The 19,463-nt window shown below is 43.8% G+C and overlaps 1 protein-coding gene across 1 annotated transcript; it reads left to right on the forward strand.

Moving 5' to 3' along the window:
* The first annotated feature begins 480 nt into the window (after positions 1 to 480).
* On the forward strand, positions 481 to 19,418 carry btaf1 (BTAF1 RNA polymerase II, B-TFIID transcription factor-associated). The gene is made up of 38 exons (XM_027273139.1): positions 481 to 926; positions 2,009 to 2,132; positions 2,407 to 2,521; positions 3,235 to 3,378; positions 4,148 to 4,347; positions 5,311 to 5,444; positions 5,680 to 5,809; positions 5,910 to 5,978; positions 6,168 to 6,257; positions 6,356 to 6,451; positions 7,175 to 7,351; positions 7,561 to 7,701; positions 7,790 to 7,914; positions 8,347 to 8,467; positions 8,637 to 8,741; positions 8,925 to 9,074; positions 9,772 to 9,914; positions 10,072 to 10,246; positions 10,335 to 10,538; positions 10,710 to 11,130; positions 11,227 to 11,411; positions 11,513 to 11,669; positions 11,999 to 12,108; positions 12,231 to 12,432; positions 12,647 to 12,795; positions 12,901 to 13,053; positions 13,572 to 13,693; positions 14,966 to 15,133; positions 15,362 to 15,439; positions 15,530 to 15,659; positions 15,769 to 15,910; positions 16,004 to 16,134; positions 16,354 to 16,476; positions 16,724 to 16,876; positions 17,036 to 17,247; positions 17,333 to 17,492; positions 17,707 to 17,877; positions 18,140 to 19,418. Exons 1-38 carry the CDS (start codon positions 913 to 915, stop codon positions 18,287 to 18,289), a joined length of 5,574 nt encoding a protein of 1,857 aa, XP_027128940.1. The 5' UTR covers positions 481 to 912; the 3' UTR covers positions 18,290 to 19,418.
* Positions 19,419 to 19,463: the final 45 nt, after the last annotated feature.

Below are 19,463 nucleotides of genomic sequence, written 5' to 3' on the forward strand. Positions count from 1 at the left end.
CTGTGTTAATCTAAACTGAGGCTAATCTTTTTTTTCTTTTCAGGACCATGGTCAGCTCAGGGTTCGGTTGCAACTTTAACTGAAAATAACGTCAGCAAATAAAATACGAGGGGTAAATAGATTACAACATCAGGATAACTGTAAATACTGTTTATTTAGAATAATTTAATCTAATGTTGGAAGCAAATTCAGTTAATGGCGGTTAAATAGTATCTGACTTGCTATATATTTATATATATATATATCGGCGTATGCACCAACCAACGCGTCAACAAATGAGTTAGAGGCGATATTTTATGTTTGTGATAAACTACAGCCACGTAGGATCCAACAGACAGCGTATCAAACATTATCGAGAAAAAAAATGTAATGTTCGGTTTTTTTCGTTTCCATTCGTTTCCCCCTTTTAACGTGCGTTTTGATTGGCTCTCCCGGATGCTTCTAGCCAATCAGCATCCGCCTGCTATGGAGGAAGGAATAAATGCAAGATGGCTCCTCATATAAAAACAGTCTTCTGGGTTGCCCTCAACGTGCAACAAAATAACTATTTACATCTTATTAGGTTAAAATATTTATCCGCGGAGAGTTCTGAAGGGTAACTTTAGCTATAGATTGATATGCGTACGGCACTTGGCGATATTTTGTGAGAGAAGATAGCGAAGAGACAAGAGGGACAACTTTGAAGCCATGTATCGGCGGTGAAGTGTCTCTCTTCGGCGGACAGAGTCGGGGCCGGTCGGGGTGCGCGCAGCCTGGGCCTCGGCTAACTAGCGGTAGCCGCTAACTGGCTAATGACTTCATCTACTCTTATCTACCGCGTTGGAAACGTTCAACATCAGAGAGGAGGAGAGTCTCAAATAACCGGTTGCCTGTTGAATGTGGGATACGTGAAAGGCCGTAAAATAATTGGCCATGGCTGTGTCAAGGTAAGACTGGCTAACGTCTAACGTTCATAATCGTTTTTCTTTTTTTTTTTATATCCCTTAACAATCAGCTAGCTGACCCGCTAACACCTGCTAGCTTTTGATTTGGTAAAGAATAGCATGGCGACGGCCGACTAACGTTAGCCGGCAGGGCTAACACTGTAACGTTTGTGGTGTTAACTTTAAAACTATTGGCGTTATATGTTTGCAGGCCGGTGCTCGGGACAGGCTCATAAGTCACTTTTAGACTGATGTTTAGTGCAGGTGCGAAGTGTCAGTTAAAAATGAATCTCACGCTGCTGATGCTCTGCCGTTAAACGGTTAACCGCTAAACTGACATTACTGTGAAGTTGAGTTTGCAGACACAGACACATCACCACCAACTGTGAGGAGTTATTTAAATTGTTTGTAACCGGAACAGAGACACTCAGTTCATTTAAATCCAAACACGCGTGCTTGACAAATGGTAAGTTTTCACGGCGTGTCAAGTCGTGCTAATCTTTAACCTAACTGTGAAAAAACACACCGGTGTTATGTTTTTCTAACGTTGTTCTGATGTTCTCTTAATAGTTTTTTTTTTTTTTTTCCTGTTGTGATTGTTGTGCTGATTCCACGTGGTGTCGGTGGTCCTCTTTTGCATAGCAGAGTGGACTCATCTGTAGTTCAGCTTAAGTATTAGGTCGAGTGGTACCCGGGATCATGCCCTCACGTCTCTAATCCACTCCGTTTTATTAATAGACTGCTAATGACCTCAGTGACAGAGCAGGATCATTACAGGTTACCTGGACACAGAGTCAAACAATACATAATTGTTTTATCCCTGCAAGTAGATGTCAGTGTCTTCCCGTCTGAGCATTTGCCATAATAAATGACACTGTAAGACCATTTTTTAACATCATATTAATGTTCTCCAACAAAGATTTAGCTAATATATTCAGCTCTTCTGATCAGATTCAAAGCGTACAGGTGGTCTGTTACACAGTAGAGAACCACAAATTGGAGAAGAGGAATCTTTTTTTCTCTCTCTCTCTCTGCTGTCTACTAATCTTTCTGTGGATCGTGTTTTGTTCCTAACTTCTCTTCAGACTTGATCGTTTGTTTATCCTGCTTGACACCGGAACAACACCAGTAACCAGGAAAGCAGCAGCCCAGCAGCTTGGAGAAGTGGTCAAACTCCACCCACATGAACTAAACAACCTCCTGTCAAAGGTTTGTTTTGCAGCTTTCATCAGCCTTGATGACATCAATCTGGGCATCTGTCCATCCATCTAATGTATAACCATGTAAATCCTGAAGACCAATCATTGAGCTGTCTATAACGTCTTCCTTCTTCCACCTCTAACTCTGTTACACGCTGTGACATAATGCAAGAGCACAGATCCTGTTTTGTGTCGACTTGCCTCTGTCTGTTCTCTTTAAAAGTCAGACACCTTTTTCAATTCAAGTTATATGTGTAATAAATCTGTTTCCTGTCAATTTCAAGGTCTTGACCTACCTAAGGAGTCCCAACTGGGACACTCGTATAGCAGCAGGCCAAGCTGTAGAGGCCATTGTGAAGAATATTCCTGAGTGGGACCCGAGCCCAAAGCCTAAAGAAGGTGAGCCTTAAAGTCACCTTTTGAGGAATGTTCAGCTGAGACACGAATACCACATTCAGCGCTTCATTTGAAGTTGTTCATGTGAAACTTGGTTGAGCCTCTTCCCTTAAGCATCATTGTTTATGTAAAGACTAAGAGCACTAATGTTTAGTTACAATAAATTTAATCCGTGTGTGTCTGTGTTGTTTTACCTGGCAGTTAACATGTTACACAAACAGACATTAAAATAAACAGTTCATATTATATGCAAGGGCACCAAAACAAATGGAAAATGATTAATGCTTCAACTTTTTGTGTTTGACAAACAATAAAATGATGCACTACTGTCATCACATAAATGTTTGAAGAATACTCACAACGGTTACTAAATTTTTTTACTTAATAATTTAGATGTGTTTTTGTTTGTCACATCACTGATGCTGATCTCCTTCATAAATGTTTTTCTGAGCCCATAATGACAGTACCAGTATTATGTGATGCTGTGTTGTACAATATGAATTTAAAGTTCGGCTCTGTAACATTTCTGCAGCTCGGTACCCAACAACATCTGTGAAGCCAACAATATGAGACCTCAGACTAAGAGTTTATTTTTCTTGGGTGGAAAAGACGAGCTCGTTCTTGATGACAGGCATTCATGTGGACATGACCTTTCATTCATTAAGCAGTTCGAGGGACTAAGTTGCAGTTATGAGACACTTGTTTGTTTCCTGCAGAGTCTTGTGAGGACTTGTCTCCAGAGGACTCCTCTTGTGACCGCTTGACTTTCTACCACTTTGACATCTCCCGCCTACTCAAACACGGGGCGTCTCTGCTCGGATCTGCCGGGGCAGAGTTTGAGCTGCAGGATGAAAAAACTGGTTTGTAGTTATTTATTATCATTTCATCTTTTGTTGTTGCTGCAATAACCGCCACACTGTCATACATACATACATACATACACACACATACATACACACACACACAGACACACACACACACACACACACACACACACACACACAAAACATTTTTGAGATGTGTTAAATCTTAAATTGTGAGTGTGACTCATTAGAACCATAAATATAAGAGACTGAGATGAAACATCACCACTCATATCAGAGTTTTCTGACGCAAACACAAATGCCACACTACCAACGTGGCTACTTAGCAATACATTTTAATGTAGTCTGTGTAGGAAAAGCAGCTCATTCTTATCTTTTAGGTGGTCATTTGAATTTAAACTTCCTCTCACTTTGTATCTTCCTGCATTCAGTTTTTCAAACCACTGTGTCTCTGTGATCTGATTTCACTTCCCCTGTACTTGCTAAATTTAGCAAGTTCTAGGTGATTTTCAGATGTATTTATGATCCTGTTCCTGGTTTTATTTGTAGCTTCGCACTTACCATTTTTGCCTCCTAGCTGCGTTTAGTTCCAAAATGACAGCCTGTTTTTCATGTGCACATATTCCCTCACACACACAAATATATTTGTTCTCTAGGTAGGGCGGCTGCTGCAAATGCAATAATGAAATACTGCTGCTCCTGTTGAGTCACCCCAAAATCACCATAGTGGAATTTCCTCCGTGGTGACAGATCTATCTCGAGGCATTCTAAAGTTTTCCCCTGACTTCCTGTCATTTGTTGTCAGGTGAGATGGACCCAAAGGAACGCCTGGCCCGACAGAGAAAGCTCCTCCAGAAGAAATTGGGTCTGGATATGGGTGCTGCTATCGGCATGGATACAGAGGAGCTGTTCAATGACGAGGACCTAGACTACACCTGCCAAACCAGTGGGTTTCGAGCCCATGGAAGCAAAACCACAGCTGGATCCAGCTCCCGTAACCACATAGTGGGTCTAATTTTTAGCATCTTAATTTTCTTTCAGCAGACTGTTTGAGCGTGCACTTTGTTTCCTTTGGTTCACCAAGGCTCTTACTACAAGTCTCAGCTTTGGGTGCAGTACAAAGTTGAAAAATAGGTGATGATAATCAGAAGTGTGGCAGGAAGTGGGTGGCTCTTGCGCTGCTTCTGTCGGCAAGTGTTGCACCACAGTTCGGTACTGTGTACTTACCTGGCAAAGTTGAATGAAGTGAAGGAAGAAAAGTTGTAACTTGTCTCACAATGACGGAGGCTGTTGCTGTGGTGATGCGCAGTGCCACAAATGTGACATGTATTACGTGAAGTTATTGAACTACTTTTTGCATTGCAGAAGGAAAGCTTGTTTTAAGAACATCTGTTCATAGAGTTTTATTAAATTCATACAGATTCAGCTGCCGTCATTCTTTTCTCTTTCTTTGGCTCTTTGTGTTTTCTGTGTTTCCAGTTATCGTCCTGGATCACGCTGTCTGATCTGCATATCTTTCAGGCCTGTATGCCTTATCACTTGCGAGGTTCTGCACACATTTCAAGTCGGTAAAAGGCAGGGAGTGTGAGCATTGTCATTGTATAATAACACCTTTTTGTAATTGTCCCTGATCCGTATTTAAAATGTCACACATGCCACAAATAATCCTCTAGATGTTGTGCTATTGGTAGCTGCAACAGAACTAGTGTGGGCCTTCACTCACTGATGCAGAAATTCTTACACAATATCAAACAGTGACCATGACTTGTGCATGACTAGGCAGAGAGAATGCAGTTTAACCAAGAAGAACTGCTGTTGATTTGGAGATTTACTTGAATCAACGACCCATAATGCTTTGAGACAGAATTAATTTGATTCATTCAGTAATCTGGTCTGCAGATGATGGTGTTGACGTATGTATTCAGTTAAATTTTCAAATAAATCAGCTTTTTGGGGGGTTTTTTCCAGCCCATTCAGGCTGCCGAGTTGATCGACTCAGAGTTCCGGCCAGGCATGAGCAGTCGTCAGAAGAATAAGGCTAAGAGGATGGCCAAGCTAGTGGCCAAACAAAGATCCAGAGACATGGATCCAAATGAAAAGAGGTAGGATTATTATCTATACCGTGTACCTGCAACTTTATATACATATTAGATTATACATATTATTTCGACCTAAGTAGAAGTCAAATTGGTGTATATAGCCAAATGTGTATTTTTGTGGTCATCATACTTTTACGCAGATTGGACCCAGCTTATCTTGGCAGATCTTAGCCTTTATGTGTAAAGAGTGATTAGTTGTAATAAAATAATTCTTCCTGTGATCTCTCCACCTATTTAGTAACGACAGTTTCGAGGGTGAACCTGAAGAGAAACGAAGGAAAACCACCAATGTAGTTATCGACCAGCCGGCAACAGAGCATAAAGTCTTAATCGACAACGTTCCAGATAATTCGGGTCTTTTAGAGGAAGTAAGGATTCAGAAATAATTAGATTATTATAAATTATGTAAATGCAAATCTAAAACTGTCAGCATTAGTTAATAAGGTAACTCATTGCTTTGTCTTTTAGATACACGAGTGGCCTCTAGAGAGCTTCTGTGAGGAGCTCTGCAACGATCTCTTCAATCCCTCATGGGAGGTAAAAACAGCATTTTAATTTAATTACATAATACTTCATTTTAGCTGGTGCACATTTGAATATGAGCCCTAACCTGATCGACTTATCTTTAATACACAGTGATGCCGTCTTTTAAAAAAAAAAAAAAAAAAAAAAAAATGTAAAATAAGTATGAACAGATAAAATAATATTGTATCTTGTTCTTTACAGGTTCGTCATGGTGCAGGCACAGGTCTTAGAGAAATACTCAAGTCCCATGGTGCTGGTGGTGGGAAGCTGGTGGGAAGCACTGCAGAACAGGTATGTCTTCACCTCATCCTCAGGTTTTTCTTTTTTTTTTTTCCCAACATTTCACCAAGTATTCAATGTGACACCAACTCTCTGGCGTCTTGGTTCAGATGTCACGGCAGCATCAGGAGTGGATAGAAGACCTGGTCATCCGGCTGCTCTGTGTCTTCGCTCTGGACCGCTTTGGAGATTTCGTATCTGATGAGGTAGGTTACTGACCTGAGACAGGAAGTGTAGTGAAGGAGAACATGCAGATGAGATACCAGTATTGATTATATTTTAAAAACAAGATATTGATATCATGTTGATAACAAACATGATATATGGTCTAAATAATCCAGCACCTCTTGCATTTCTTCCTGTTCTTAATTCACACTCAGTGTAATTGGTTTTGTTTTTTTGTGGATACTTCTGTACAGTTATGATGACACTCTCTCTACTTCCCCACACTCCCCTACACTATTTTAACACAACATTTTTATCGTTATCGCAAAATCTCTTGCCAGTGATAATCATGTCGTGTCAAGTGTGACGGCCTTCAAAGCATCTGTGGTTTTCATTCTGTGAGGCTTTCTTTTTGTTGAAGCACCTCCTACAGTATATTTGTGTAAGGCAGTGTTCTCTGGCATTCACGCTTATAATTGTGTGTCAACTATTCTAATGCGTGTTATGACTGTTCTACTGTAGATTAAAAAACAAAGTGCCTTTGTATTTTTTCCACATCACTGTGGTAACACAGGAGCTGAAAAATCACAATAAGAAAGGGATGAAAAGCAATAAAGGAATAAACCAGAGGAGCCTGGTAGTTTCCTGTTTGTGCGCTGTAACTTAAACATTTGCACTACTTCTTGTCACATATGAAGTGTGACAAAATAAACATCACCCCCAACCACCACTCCTCATCCTCTATCTCCTCTGCCTTTTGCCAGGTGGTGGCTCCTGTCAGGGAGACGTGTGCCCAAACACTCGGCGTGGCCCTTCGCCACATGAATGAAACCGGGGTTTCCATGACAGTCGACGTCCTGCTGAAGCTGCTAAAAGAAGACCAGTGGGAGGTCCGTCATGGAGGCCTGCTGGGGATCAAGTACGCCCTGGCTGTCCGACAGGTACCACCTGTTCTGTGTGTGTACGATGAGCTCTTAAATAAGCATAGCAGGGTTTTACCATGTATTCCAATTGAACGGCATATGCTCATGAATATAATTCTTTAGGCGGGGAGGAATTGCGTGTTTGTTTTGGTGTGTAAACGCATGTGCTGCTTGTGGAGAGATGACACTGTAAATGCTGATCATCTGTCTGTTCTACTGTGTCTCAGGACCTGATCTCTGTCTTACTGCCCCGGGTGCTCCCTGCCATTACTGTAGGCCTACAGGACCTAGATGATGACGTTCGGGCTGTGGCAGCCTCTTCCCTCATCCCTGTGGTGGAAGGCTTGGTACAGCTACTGCCCAATAAGGTCAGAGGGGCAGTAGTAATGCTTTTTATCCATATACATATTGTGTTCATGGTCAAAGTCCTAAATTCTGTCTGTGTGTGTTTCACAGGTACCCTTCATCGTCAACACACTATGGGATTCTCTTTTGGACCTGGACGACCTCACTGCTTCCACCAACAGCATCATGACATTGCTGTCTTCGTTGCTAACCTACCCGCAAGTCCGAGAGTCCAGGTCAGTCTCAGGGACGTCTCATTTGATGACACTGAGCAAATGTAGCTGGCTCTCAGCTACAGTATGGCGTATGTACAAAAGGCCAGGCAAAGGAGAAATGATGACACGTCCTTGGCTCATCTAATGTCATAAAGCTGAAGGTAGACAAATTGTCTGTCTCCTCTGTATTCTGTGGTTGTGTGTTAGCATGGAGTATCCACTCTGCGCCAAAAGGTTGACTTAATTTGAGCTTGATTTACATAAATGCACGCCCACTGCTGAGGAAACTCCTGCTACAAACATACAATTACATGAGAGCCAACTATTTAAGTCTAGGCAGGGGTTGAATTTCTAGCCTTGTAATAAGGTATTATTTTCTTTAGTTTCTTGTACTCTTGCATGGCCCTCCTCTGACTGTGTATTTACACTGACACACTTTCTTGTCCACTCCAGCATGCAGCAGTCATTAACAGTTTTAGTCCCTCGGGTTTGGCCGTTCTTGAGACACACGATATCGTCAGTAAGACGGGCCGCACTGGAAACCCTTTTCACACTGCTGTCTAAAGCTGACCAGGTAAACTTAAATCAGTGATCATACACCCAGGGTTTAACAATATAAATACAAAAAACATGCTGTTTATATATTCATATCAGCACTCAACAGCACAAGCTCTTTTTTTTTTTTTCCTTTTCCTTCACAACTGCAATGTGAGCTGATGTGCTGTTTCATGTTTGTTCTTCAGAGCTGTGCGATGTGGATCAACCCAATCTTACAAGATATGCTCCGACACATCTTCCAGTCCTGCATACTGGAAAGCAATGAGGAAATCCTTGAACTGATCCAAAAGGTTTGTTGCATGACTCACGATCACCATGTTATGGCCTCAGTTTGATTATTGGAAGTGAAACAATACAGATATTTCTTTTCCCGTCATAAGTTTTATTTATTTTTGTACATTTATAGGGCTCATGCATCTTTCCTTGTATAAAATGAGCTTTTGCCCTGATTTGTCGTGTGTCACTGTGTGCAGGTGTGGATGGAGCTGCTGTCTCAGGCCCCCCAGCAGTATGTGGTAGCAGCTAGCTGTCCATGGATGGGCGCCTGGCTCTGCCTCATGATGCAGGCCTCACACATTCCCATAGACTTGAACATGCTGCTGGAAGTGAAGGCTCGCTGCAAGGTTGTACACTTAATTCATAGCTAGATGAGACTGGAGGCCTTTACAGCTGTGGAGTCTCCTCAAATGAAAACTGATTTTCTGTTTGGAGAAGAATAGCTGTTATTTTACGTTTAGGATTATGGGCAGCTGATCTCAGGTCAGCTTTTCCCAAATGTATACATGTAACAAATAACACAATACATAAGTGAAGACAGAAATGCAAATTTTATCAACGAGTTTATGCAAATAAGCGACAAGTGACTTCAAGACATCACACGAAACAATGAGCCTCGCTGAGGTTGCTAGGCGACAGACCAGCAGATAGAGTGAAGGTAACAGAAGAATCTTCCAGCCATGGCCTGTATGTTTGAGCCGGAGCTTTAGCAATCGGAGCAGTCTGGAGGAGGAAATAAAAATACAACAGAGGCGTTCAACGCAATCAGTAACTTAACCGGCTTGTTTAATGAAATGTGGCTGAGCACTGAGAGAGAACGCCAGTTTAAAAAAAGGAACAGCTTTACTTTGAATGCTTCAAAGCAAATCAACGTGCATTTGAAGCAGAAAAACAGCCTCAGTATCTCACTGATGGCAACAAGCTGCTTATCACACAGCCTGCCCAGAGCAACAGCGGCATTTACATTTTGATGCCACATATAATTTAGTTTCATTTTATTTTAGTTACTTTGTCCTAATAATTAATGTTGTGTTGATTCTTCAGGATAAGGCTGGTACAAAGGCACGTCAAGGGACCAATCAGGTGAAGGAAACAGTCCAGGAGTATATAGCCGGCGCAGAGACGGTGACAGATGATGCAGTGACAAGGGACTATGTGGTGGTTCGTGCTCGCCTCATGGCTGCCAGGTAAGTTTTTTTTTTTTTTTTTTTTTTTCTTTCCATTGGAACCAAGAAGTAATCAGCTGAGCTTTAGACTTTCTCTCAAGAAATAAAGAAACCAGAATTGTCCAAACTTTTCAATATAAAGGAGATAAACAGTTCTAACAGTGTGTCTCTGCTCCAGATTGCTGGGAGCTCTGTGTAGGTGTATCTGTGACCCTCAGCTCAATGCTGCATCTCAGGAGATCCGACCTGCCGAGTCTCTAGGCCAGCTGTTGCTGTTCCATCTCAACTCCAAGTCTGCCCTGCAGCGCATAGCCGTGGCTCTGGTGCTTTGCGAGTGGTCTGCACTGCAGAAGGTGAAAAGCTCAGACATAACAGAACAGAGCCAGGCATTCAGAAGTTAAACACATGGATTCACTTTTCCAATCTCCCTTTCTCTTTCAGGATTGTCAGGTGGTTTCATCCATGGTGCATCCTCGTCTTTTAGGCATTCTGTCAGAGCAGCTGTACTACGACGAAATTGCCATCCCCTTCACACGCATGCAGAATGAGTGCAAGCAGCTCATCGCACTGCTAGCTGATTCCAACATAGACCTGCAAGACCGTCTGAATTGTAGCGTTTTTACAATTGATCAAGCCAATGAACTGGTAGGTCCAGACACACACATGCACACGTAAGAACACTAGACAGAAGACTTTTATATCCTTGGTTTGGTACTCAGCTGATTCTCAGCTTCAAGGATCAATGGTTGTTGCACTCTGTAACAGATCGCTCCCGTTCCAGTCACTCACAGTCTCTCCCCTCTGCTTGTTCCCTAGGTAACCACCATCTTTACAGAGTCAACTGCAGGTCTCAACGTGAAGTCCAAACAGTGGCAGGCACTGGACAGTAAACGTCAGCAGGCTCAGGCGACAGTGATGGAGACCAACACAGACTGGCAGCAGCTGCATCTTCGCGTCCACATGTTCACAGCCTGTGCAGTGATTAACCTGCAGGTGCTTCCCGACAAGCTCAACCCACTGGTCAGGCCTCTGATGGAGGCCATCAAGCGGGAGGAGAACACTCTGATCCAGGGATACGCTGCCTCTTTTATAGCCAAGCTGCTGCAGCAGTGTGCTGGACGCTCGCCTTGTCCCAACCCCAAGATCATCAAAAACCTCTGTGCCTCTTCCTGCGTGGACTCCACAGCCACACCCTCATCTGCTTGTCCTGTACCCCCCACACAAGAAAATGCCAAAGGTAAGTTGTTGTCTGTATTTGTGAAGGTACGACCGCAGCCCCTCAACAAACACTGAAGTGACCATATTTCTCTCTCCTTGTTTCTCATGCCACTAGGCAGTGGGTTGGAGAAAGACGGCATGCATCACATGGTCAACAAAACCCGAGGCATCATCACCCTGTACCGTCACCAAAGGGCAGCATTTGCCATCACCAGTAAGAGAGGGCCAGCACCTAAAGCCCCAAAGACCCCCAGCACAGAGCTTCCTCCTGGCAGCACCATCAGCACTGATAATGATGAGGTACACAGAGGTTCTATTAAATGATATTTTCCTCATAATTTCCTTGGTTGATATCGACAGCACTTTGTGTTTACCCTTCTTTATGATTTGTTCATTTGTAGAGCAAGAAGCCATTTCTTATTCAGAGACGAGGGGCAGAGTTCTCCTTAACAACTATTGCCAGGCACTTCGGTGCAGACCTCACCAAGTCTCTGCCGTACCTGTGGGAGAACACAGTGGGACCACTGAGAACAGTGGTGACTGAAAATCATAGCATTGGTATGTTGACTGGGTTGATCACATCTTAAACTTCCACACAGTTCAGTGTGTGTTGTGTAAAACGGTCAAACACAGCTGCAATATTATCATCGACTTAGTTGGATTTGAATACAGCAAACTTTAGCTTTTAGTTTTTATGTTCTCTTTTTATTAGTTTATGCCAAGGTCCATACAATGTCATCATTTTCATAAGACTTACAGTAAAAGCTAACTGTCATCTCTCTCCTATAAAACCCAGCGTAGCAGAAGGTAGTAAAACTAACTTGGAATAGACGACTTAGAAGCACGTAGGACCGTCAAAGTAAACTGCAAACTATATATCATCATAGATAGGCAGGTTCAGCTGGAGAGGGGAGACGGTGCGGCTCAGGACCTGGTCAACTCTCTACAAGTGCTGGAAGTTATGGCTGGAGCCATGGCCGCTGAACTCAAACCTTTGGTAAGATCCACCAAGAGTGCTCTGCTGTACTCTTATACCAGCACTCCCTGAAGCCCAGACCTTACGTTAAATATTGTTATGATGCAACGTATTATTTAAAGTCTCTTTTTTTTAAACTCTAGCTACTGGAGCACCTACCCCACCTGTTCACTTGCCTGCAGCACCCGTACACAGCGGTGCGTCACATGACAGCGCGCTGTGTGGGTGTGCTCAGTAAGATAGCCATGCTGGAGACCATGAACAGCTTCCTGGAGTGTGTGCTCCCCTGGTTAGCTGCTATTGAAGACTGCACCAAACAGGAGGGCGCCATCGAGGCTTTAGCCTGTATCCTTCTCACTCACACACACACAGTCTCTTTAGATTCTGTCTTCTTAACTTGTGCAATATAACTGCATTTCATGGGAGAGATGCAGCAATGCTAAAGCAGGCTGTCGGGGTGGAAACAGTGTGGGGATGCTGTGAGTAAGCTGTTTAGGATTAAAGCAGCTGTTGCTGTGTTATTTCTGTACGGTACTGCCCTTGACCAACATCCCTGCAGGTGTCATGGAGCAGCTGGATGTGGACATCGTACCCTACATTGTGCTGCTTGTAGTACCAGTGCTGGGCCGTATGAGTGACCCCAGTGATAGCATTCGTTTCATGGCCACACAGTGCTTTGCTACACTCATCCGCCTGTTACCCCTGGAGGTAGGAGCACACTAACAGAATGCCAAAACGTAATTTGGATGCAAAATCACTCACTTGCTAAAACACTGCTAACACAATGTGATTATTTCCCTTCCTGTCTACCAGGCAGGTATACCTGACCCTCCAGCCATGTCTGCTGACCTGATCCGCCAGAAGGCCAGAGAACGCCACTTCCTGGAGCAGCTACTAGATGGCCGAAAACTGGAGAACTATAAGATCCCTGTGCCTATTAAAGCTGAGCTCAGGAAGTACCAGCAGGTGCGTGTTAGAGTTTTTTTTTTTTTTTTTTTTTTTTAAGTGTCTCTATGATACCTCCTCAAGCAGCAGAGGAAAAGTGCAACATGTGTTCTCGCACATCTAAACAACTCCTTGAACGCGTGAGTGTTTTGTGGCTGAGCCATCTCTTCACCTTGAGTCATTTGTCTGCCACATTCAGGAATGATGTTTCTCTGTTTCTCTTTAAACGCTACAGGCTGTTTTAAAAAAAAAAAAAAAAGACTGACAACAAATGGTTTTTGTTGTTGGACTAAATTCAAAGCTGTCCAAAGGAGATGGTTGATAGTAGCATGCTGGCAGACCAGCCATCTATCTGTTTAATGGAGCAGTGCAGAAAACCAGTTTAAAGGCTGCTACCACTGTTGGTCCTCAGCCACTCAGCCCTAACTGACTGAGGAAAACAAATCACTGTGAAACCAACTACACTTACAACAGATGGGCTGCTTTTATGTCCGTTTCAGGGAGCAGTATTCTCACTGTGTCTCTGTGTCGTCTTGCAGGATGGAGTGAACTGGCTGTCCTTCCTGAACAAGTACAAGCTGCACGGGATCCTGTGTGACGACATGGGCCTCGGCAAGACGCTGCAGTCCATCTGCATTCTGGCAGGAGATCACTACCTCAGGTACAAAGAGTCCAAACAGCACTGTTACTACTGTTGTTACTACTGATGTTTGCCTTTCAGGTCTACAGGCTGAGCACACTGACTCGCCTCCTCTGTCATGTGACACTATTTATTCAAAAGCAGCAACACCCTTGACATCTGTGTGACCTTTTTATAAATAGGATAATATAATATATTGTCCATTTAAGCTGTTACATGGACTGTCCTCACTTGATATTTCTGAATTATTGTGTCCTCTAATGTCTACTGACCAAGGCACTCCTAAAGTCTAGGCTTTAAACCAATGACAGTATAAAGAATGGACAGAGCCTGAGTGAAATCACCGAAAATATGCAATGCTGGCCTCTGCCGTATTGGCTGTACTGCTTCTTCCGCCCTCCTGGCTGGTCTAAATATGCAGGGACGTGGATCGTTGGCAGGCCTGAGGAGGGCTGAATGATGCTTGGGTGCTTTAATAAGCCATCTGTAATGCCACTTACCTGTCAATCAAAGCGGCCACACTGTTAATTATGCACAACTTTAATAAATAAATAATAAATTCACCCTCTACAGTTGTCATGAATGGAGAAATTAGCTTTTTTTTTTGTACCAGGCTGTTAACATGTTTATTTCTGCAGGGAAGTTTTTAATACAGACACTTGAAAGCAAAGGTGGCAAAGCCTTGTGCAGTTGTGGCTCCCATCCTTAGAGTCTGCATTGTTTTATAATTGGGGTAATGCTGTTCCAGTTATTATCTTTAAGAAGATGCTGAAAGTTCACCTGTTTCATGGACACTTTACACCTGTAATGTGTTTTTGCTTTCTGTGTAGTTTTTATGATTTTTCTTAACTATTTTAATGCTTGCATTGTACCTGTAATTCTAGTTTTTTAAAGTTCCAAAGTTCCAGGCTTGCGCTCCATTTTTCTGCACTGCAAACTATTGGAAATGCAGACAGACAAGCATGAACTATTTTCTAAACCAAAAATACATTTGTGTGTCAGCGGATGAAATGTCTCATTAAATCTGAGCCACAAATAAAAAAGCTTACCAGTTAGTTTGTCTAGGTTTTCAAAGTGTTCTGCTTATGATGTGAATCTGAAAATGTCTGGTGTAATATGCTATTCATTTCTGACTACAACGTGCCTGTGCTTTCACACAATGGGCGAAGGAGTGTGAACATAAACAGATTTGTCCCACTTTTGATTCACTCGTTCTTTAAAACACTCTTTCCGTTTTGAAGTGCAGTGTAAGTAAACTTGACTCAGCCTTCTGCGTGTTTGATGTCTATTCAGGACACAGGAATATGCCAAGACTAAGGCCGCAGACTGCAGCCCCATGCCCTCTCTGGTGGTGTGTCCTCCCACGCTGACTGGTCACTGGGTGGATGAAGTTGGCAAGTTCTGCACCAAAGAGTACCTCAACCCGCTGCACTACACTGGGCCTCCTACAGAGCGAATGCGGTAAAGTTTAGTCAGTCTTACTGCGAGTCGAGGAAAAAAAAAAAAGCCATCAGCATACAGGGAATGATTTATGTCCTCGTCCTAAAAGATTTGTGAAGCGAATTACAGTGGAACAAAGCTGTTCAGCATCTTTTAATGTTGCTTTGGATTCATTGTCGTATGATAAATGTAGGCATGCAGAGTTTTACACAAACATGTTGGAACCTAAACAAATGTTTCCTCTTCCAGGTTGCAGCACCAAGTGAAAAAACACAATCTTATAGTAGCCTCTTACGATGTTGTACGGAACGACATTGACTTTTTTAGGTGAGCTGCATTTTAATTTGAATATTCAGTTGAATTTTCAGTTTTTCAGTTTTTAACCTTTTTTTTTTTTAATTATCTTTTTTTTTTTAGAAATATAAAATTTAACTACTGTATCCTTGATGAGGGTCACGTCATCAAGAACGGGAAAACCAAACTTTCCAAAGCCATCAAGCAGTTGGCTGCCAACTTCCGAGTCATCTTGTCAGGAACACCCATCCAGGTGAGGCGCCGCCTCGTCTGTTTAATGGATTCAGTTGTTGAAATTGTGCTTCTCTCGTTTGTTTTTATCAGTCAGAGCATTAATATTTTCCCATTCTCTCCACTCTCAGAACAATGTCCTGGAGCTCTGGTCATTGTTCGACTTCCTCATGCCGGGATTCCTTGGAACAGAACGTCAGTTTGCCGCTCGCTATGGAAAACCAATCCTGGCCAGCCGTGATGCCAAAAGTTCCTCACGGGAACAGGAGGCAGGTATGTCAGCTCTCATTTATTGTCTGTTTTCCACATCCCATTTCCATGAAGATTTACACATGAACTGTGGTTAATATTTATTTCTCCCTCCAGGTGTCCTGGCGATGGAGGCCCTACATCGCCAGGTGCTACCCTTCCTTCTGAGGAGGATGAAGGAGGATGTCCTCCAGGACCTTCCTCCTAAGATAATTCAGGACTATTACTGTAACCTGAGTCCTCTGCAGGTACTCATGCCCCCAGCAGCTATCTAATCAGAGTTGAGACAGTTATTGTCACCACTGACATTGAAAAGACATCGTCAGCTCTGTATTTTCATAATTCCACTAGATTATTATTACTATCTTCTATTGAGTTAAAGTACCAGAATATTAAAGGCTTTCCATATAAATTTAAAGCATTTTAATAATGGTACAATAACTTGGTATGTTTGGCACTGCCTGCAGGTTCAGCTCTATGAAGACTTTGCAAAGTCTCGAGCCAAGGCCAGCGTGGAGGACAGCATCTCTACAGCCTCGACAGAAGAGGAGGAAAAGCCGAAGCTGAAGGCCACAGGCCACGTCTTCCAGGTACAGATGCATCTGTCTTCCTCTTCATCAGTCTTCCTCTTCACTGCTACAGTTGGAACATCTCTGTGTATTCTCTCACCTGTCAATCACTGTATCTCATGTGTGGCTTTAGGTGAAACTTTTGCTCCACAGAGCAGAGGTGCAGTGGTTTGAAAGCATGAATTGTTAATCCTCTCTGTACAGACTTTTATCTCTGAAACGTTCTGACTGTGCAGTAATATTTCCCTTCATTTCTACTCCCCTTCAGGCGCTGCAGTACCTACGGAAGCTATGCAACCACCCAAGCTTGGTCCTGACCCCGCAGCATCCAGAGTACAAACGCATCAGTGAGCAGCTGACGAGCCAGAACTCGAGCCTGCGGGACATTCAGCACGCACCCAAACTCTCCGCTCTCAAACAGGTACTGCGGGAGAAGTCTCCACATCATTTCTGCTCAGTTTGGAATATGTTCGCTGCCCGTGAAATCACTGACATACAGCTATTTTTCTCCTCCGCCCTCTTGCAGAAGTTGCCTGCTCTGTCTCATGCTGTAGCTCTGATGTGTTTTTCTGTTCTCCAGTTGCTGCTGGACTGCGGCCTTGGTGGTGGCGGCGGATCAGAGGGGGGCACCGAGGCGGTGGTGGCCCAGCATCGTGTGCTCATTTTCTGTCAGTTAAAGAGCATGCTGGACATTGTGGAGCACGACCTGCTGAAACCCAAACTGCCCTCGGTCACCTACCTGAGGTTGGACGGCAGCGTGCCGGCGGGCCTGCGTCACTCCATCGTTTCCAGGTCAGCAGATTGACCTTCCTGCTGCTGCCTGTTTGCTGCTTTGGTGGCAGCTCACACTCACACTAATTTTTCCCTCAATCTTCAGATTTAACAACGACCCTTCCATTGACGTGCTGCTGCTGACCACCCACGTCGGCGGTCTGGGTCTGAACCTGACGGGCGCAGACACGGTGGTGTTTGTGGAACATGACTGGAACCCCATGAGGGACCTGCAGGCCATGGATCGAGCCCACAGGATAGGACAGGTACTGTTGTTGGCTGCACATCAAAGCATTGCTGTCCCGGTAACATCAAGATGATTTTGAATTCAAGATGCATCTGAGGCTCCCACATTTGATGCATTATTAACTATGACCGTTGAACAGCATTGGATTTTGTGACATGGGCTGACATGACTGTCTGAAACCAGTGAAATAAAAGTGTGTACACATCTAATCCACTCTTAACATTCCCCTGCAGAAACGCGTGGTGAACGTGTACAGGCTGATCACGCGAGGCACACTCGAGGAGAAGATCATGGGCCTGCAGAAATTCAAGATGAGCATCGCCAACACCATCATCAGCCAAGACAACGCCAGCCTGCAGAGCATGGGCACAGACCAGCTCCTCAACCTCTTCACTCTGGACAAGGTGAGACCTCGGCTCGTCACAGCACTACATAGCCGTCAGTATTTCACACAAGCGTAATGATTAAGCTTGTTTAGACTCTTATCTTATATTTTGTTTTTGAGACGAGCCATCGGGCATACAGATGCAGGTAGTGTTTGTACTATTTTTATCTCGGCATAAAAGAAACATCTGACATGAGCCTGCTGGCTCGCATTTCCCACACACACACATCTCGGAACACGTCATGTTTGGCTGAGCTGTCATGCATATCAATGTGTTTCAGGGCGAGAAGGGAGAGAAAGGTGAGCAGTCGCCGTCAACCTCAGGGAAGGCCTCCATGAAGTCCGTGCTGGACGGACTGGGAGAGCTATGGGACCAGCAGCAGTACGACACAGAGTACAACCTGGACAACTTTATGCACTCCCTGCAGTAGCACCGGATGAACCCACCAACACAGCCTCCAGCTGCTGGCCAAGCAGGACCTGGTCAGAGCCTGAGAAGACCCCCTTACTGCTGCAACTACCCCCCCACCTTCCACCAGATAACTATGAGGAGTCACTGATAGTCCCAAAGCAATAACTAAAACACAGCCAAAATAAGAACTGAATCTATTTTTTAGTGTTTTCACATGGATGGGTACGCTGCCACAGTGTTCAAACATTTTCTTTTCATGTTTCTTAACATTGTCAGACATCCCGTAATTCCTTGAAAGCAAACCATGCTGGTTTTTAACAAACCCTCCATGAAACTTCAGAATATTATGGCATGATGACGACGCACCATCTGCGACAAACCTCTCCATGTTTGTTTACATCCGTTAACACTGTACACAGTGGTGTTGCTGTAATCTCGAGCATACAGTGTGTCATAATTATAGTACCCCTCTGTCGTTCCAGCACCAGGTGCCACTTTTACAGCCCACTGCCCTCTCCCCACGATGCTTTGCCAGAGTATACAGTGTTAACAGCTTCAGTTGCACCTCCCTCCTATGTCCCACCCCTCCTCATCACACGGTCTTAAAAGCACTGCGATACCCAGCCACACCTGTCAGCGCCTCTCTGACTGATGAATACAAACATGTTTTTGTACAACAAAAGGGAAAAGGGGGCGAGAGTGACGAGCTTGCTGGACAAACCACAGGATGTCAACGCGGTGTACCGGCTTTTTATAGCACACTCTGCGACTGCAGAGCTCAGGAGCAGTTTGCGCTACTAAAGAGACGACTCCCATCCTCCAGGTGGCGATAGTTTTTCCTAACTCACCCCACGGAGAGTCCGTTCACATGACCAGAGGCCATCAGGAGGCTTTGTGGAGACATGATGAGTCTGTGCTGCGTCCAGCTCCTTACACGTGGTGAGACAATGAGCTGGGAGAGCACTGCACTTGAAGCAGCATTACAGAGACTGAACATGGGGGCCAAGCTGAAACTGGTACCTGCAACTTGCCACAAGTATTTTAAAAAAAAAGAGAGAGAGAGAAAGTACTAGACTTGTACATATTTCTGTAATTGCTGCTTTTTGTTTATGATTGTGGAATTGTAATAAATTCTACAGACCTTTGAACTACATGTTTTTTTTCTTTGTCTATGAACGGTGGTGGCCAGTAGA

This window comes from Larimichthys crocea, chromosome III (genome assembly GCF_000972845.2).
Source record: "Larimichthys crocea isolate SSNF chromosome III, L_crocea_2.0, whole genome shotgun sequence".
Taxonomy (NCBI): domain Eukaryota; kingdom Metazoa; phylum Chordata; class Actinopteri; family Sciaenidae; genus Larimichthys; species Larimichthys crocea.

Bases quoted from the DNA above. Each gene is read 5' to 3' on its own strand.
- btaf1 (XM_027273139.1), top strand. The intron at 2,522-3,234 runs GTGAGCCTTAAA...TGTTTCCTGCAG, and splicing joins GAGCCCAAAGCCTAAAGAAG to AGTCTTGTGAGGACTTGTCT. The intron at 9,075-9,771 runs GTTGTACACTTA...TTGATTCTTCAG, and splicing joins AAGTGAAGGCTCGCTGCAAG to GATAAGGCTGGTACAAAGGC.